The following is a 1,279-nucleotide window of genomic DNA, read 5'->3' on the forward strand; positions in this document are numbered from 1 at the left end:
ACGCTCTTCAGGTGATTTGCAGGTCTTTTTAGTTCCTAATACGTAATTGCAGGATTAAACATGACCATTAAATCGAGTTCGATTGTGCGAATACATCTTCTGTTCCTCAGAACGCTGCGAGATCTGAGATGGGTTTGATTCCTTAATCTCATTTTCAACAAAAACGTTCAAATAACCAGCGGTTTGACAGGCGTTAAACCGGTGGTTCAATGAAGAAATCCTCTCATGTTCTTAGTTCACAGTTCATAGCGAAAATCTACGAGAAAACTGCAGTGGATTAGGTTTGATAATCTAGTTTACAATGTTTTCCTCATCCAGGTCGAACTTGGCTGCACGAGCGGGTCTCTGGACATAACCTATGTCGTTTCGCTCTACCCTTTAAGCATGGCCACGGCGGTTGTAGTAAAGAACAATGGCCGGAAACCGGTGACCCTTAAACCGGGTATTCTGAGTTACTTGCAATTCAAGAAACGAAGCGGGTCAGGCATTCAGGGTCTGAAAGGGTGCCCTTACTGTCCGAATCCTCCATTGTCGTCGCCTTTCGAGCTCTTGTCACCTTCCGAGGCAATGAAAAGTGAATCTTCCGGCTGGTTTGGGTCAGAAGAAGGCGAGAAACCCGGGATTTGGAAGGTACAAGATGACGTGATTACGGTTTTGGAGAAGAAGATGAGCAGAGTGTACGGCGCTCCTCCTGAGGAGAGATTAAAGGCTGTATATAATACTCCTCCGTCTAAGTACGAAACCCTTGACCAGGTAAATGTCCGTTTTTTCTGGTATATTCTTGGAATATTAGGAGATTAGTTCGGAGAACTGAGGGAATTCTAACAAAGTTCTAATGATTTTCATCTCGTTAATATCGGCCTACTCATGGTCCGATACGCTCATCTCGGGTCGGATTTCTACTATTCGGTGTTCGTTTTCGGTTAGGGATACCAAACTTGATTACAAGTGTGACACATTGTTATATCTGGCATTCTTGATCAAACTACTATCTGGTAAACATGATCAGAATGGTTCTGAATCTTGACAGATTTTGAGCTTTTTCTTTTTCGGTTATCGGAGTATCAGACTTTTCGATTAGAATACGGATGGATTCACGTTGTGGATCGGTTCGGATATAACGTATAAATAAGGATACTGCTACTGAAAAAATGTGGGTATTATCGCAGGGGAGAGGACTGTTCTTCAGGATGATAAGGATAGGGTTTGAAGATATGTATGTAGGGAGCCCCGGGTCGATGTGTGAGAAGTTCGGGAAGCGAGATTACTTTGTCTGCAC

At 43.3% G+C, this 1,279-nt stretch overlaps 1 protein-coding gene across 1 annotated transcript; it reads left to right on the top strand.

Annotated features, from left to right (window-relative positions):
* Positions 1-5: 5 nt before the first annotated feature.
* On the top strand, positions 6-1,274 carry LOC104814754 (photosynthetic NDH subunit of subcomplex B 2, chloroplastic-like; the record flags this gene model as incomplete). Its single annotated transcript, XM_010542937.1, has 3 exons — positions 6-11; positions 319-753; positions 1,170-1,274. Coding segments are annotated over 3 exons (546 nt in total), but the record flags the coding sequence as incomplete, so codon positions are not given.
* Between the last annotated feature and the right edge of the window lie 5 nt (positions 1,275-1,279).

The sequence above is a fragment of the Tarenaya hassleriana genome, unplaced genomic scaffold (genome assembly GCF_000463585.1).
Source record: "Tarenaya hassleriana unplaced genomic scaffold, ASM46358v1 Cleome2158, whole genome shotgun sequence".
In the NCBI taxonomy this organism is placed as follows: domain Eukaryota; kingdom Viridiplantae; phylum Streptophyta; class Magnoliopsida; order Brassicales; family Cleomaceae; genus Tarenaya; species Tarenaya hassleriana.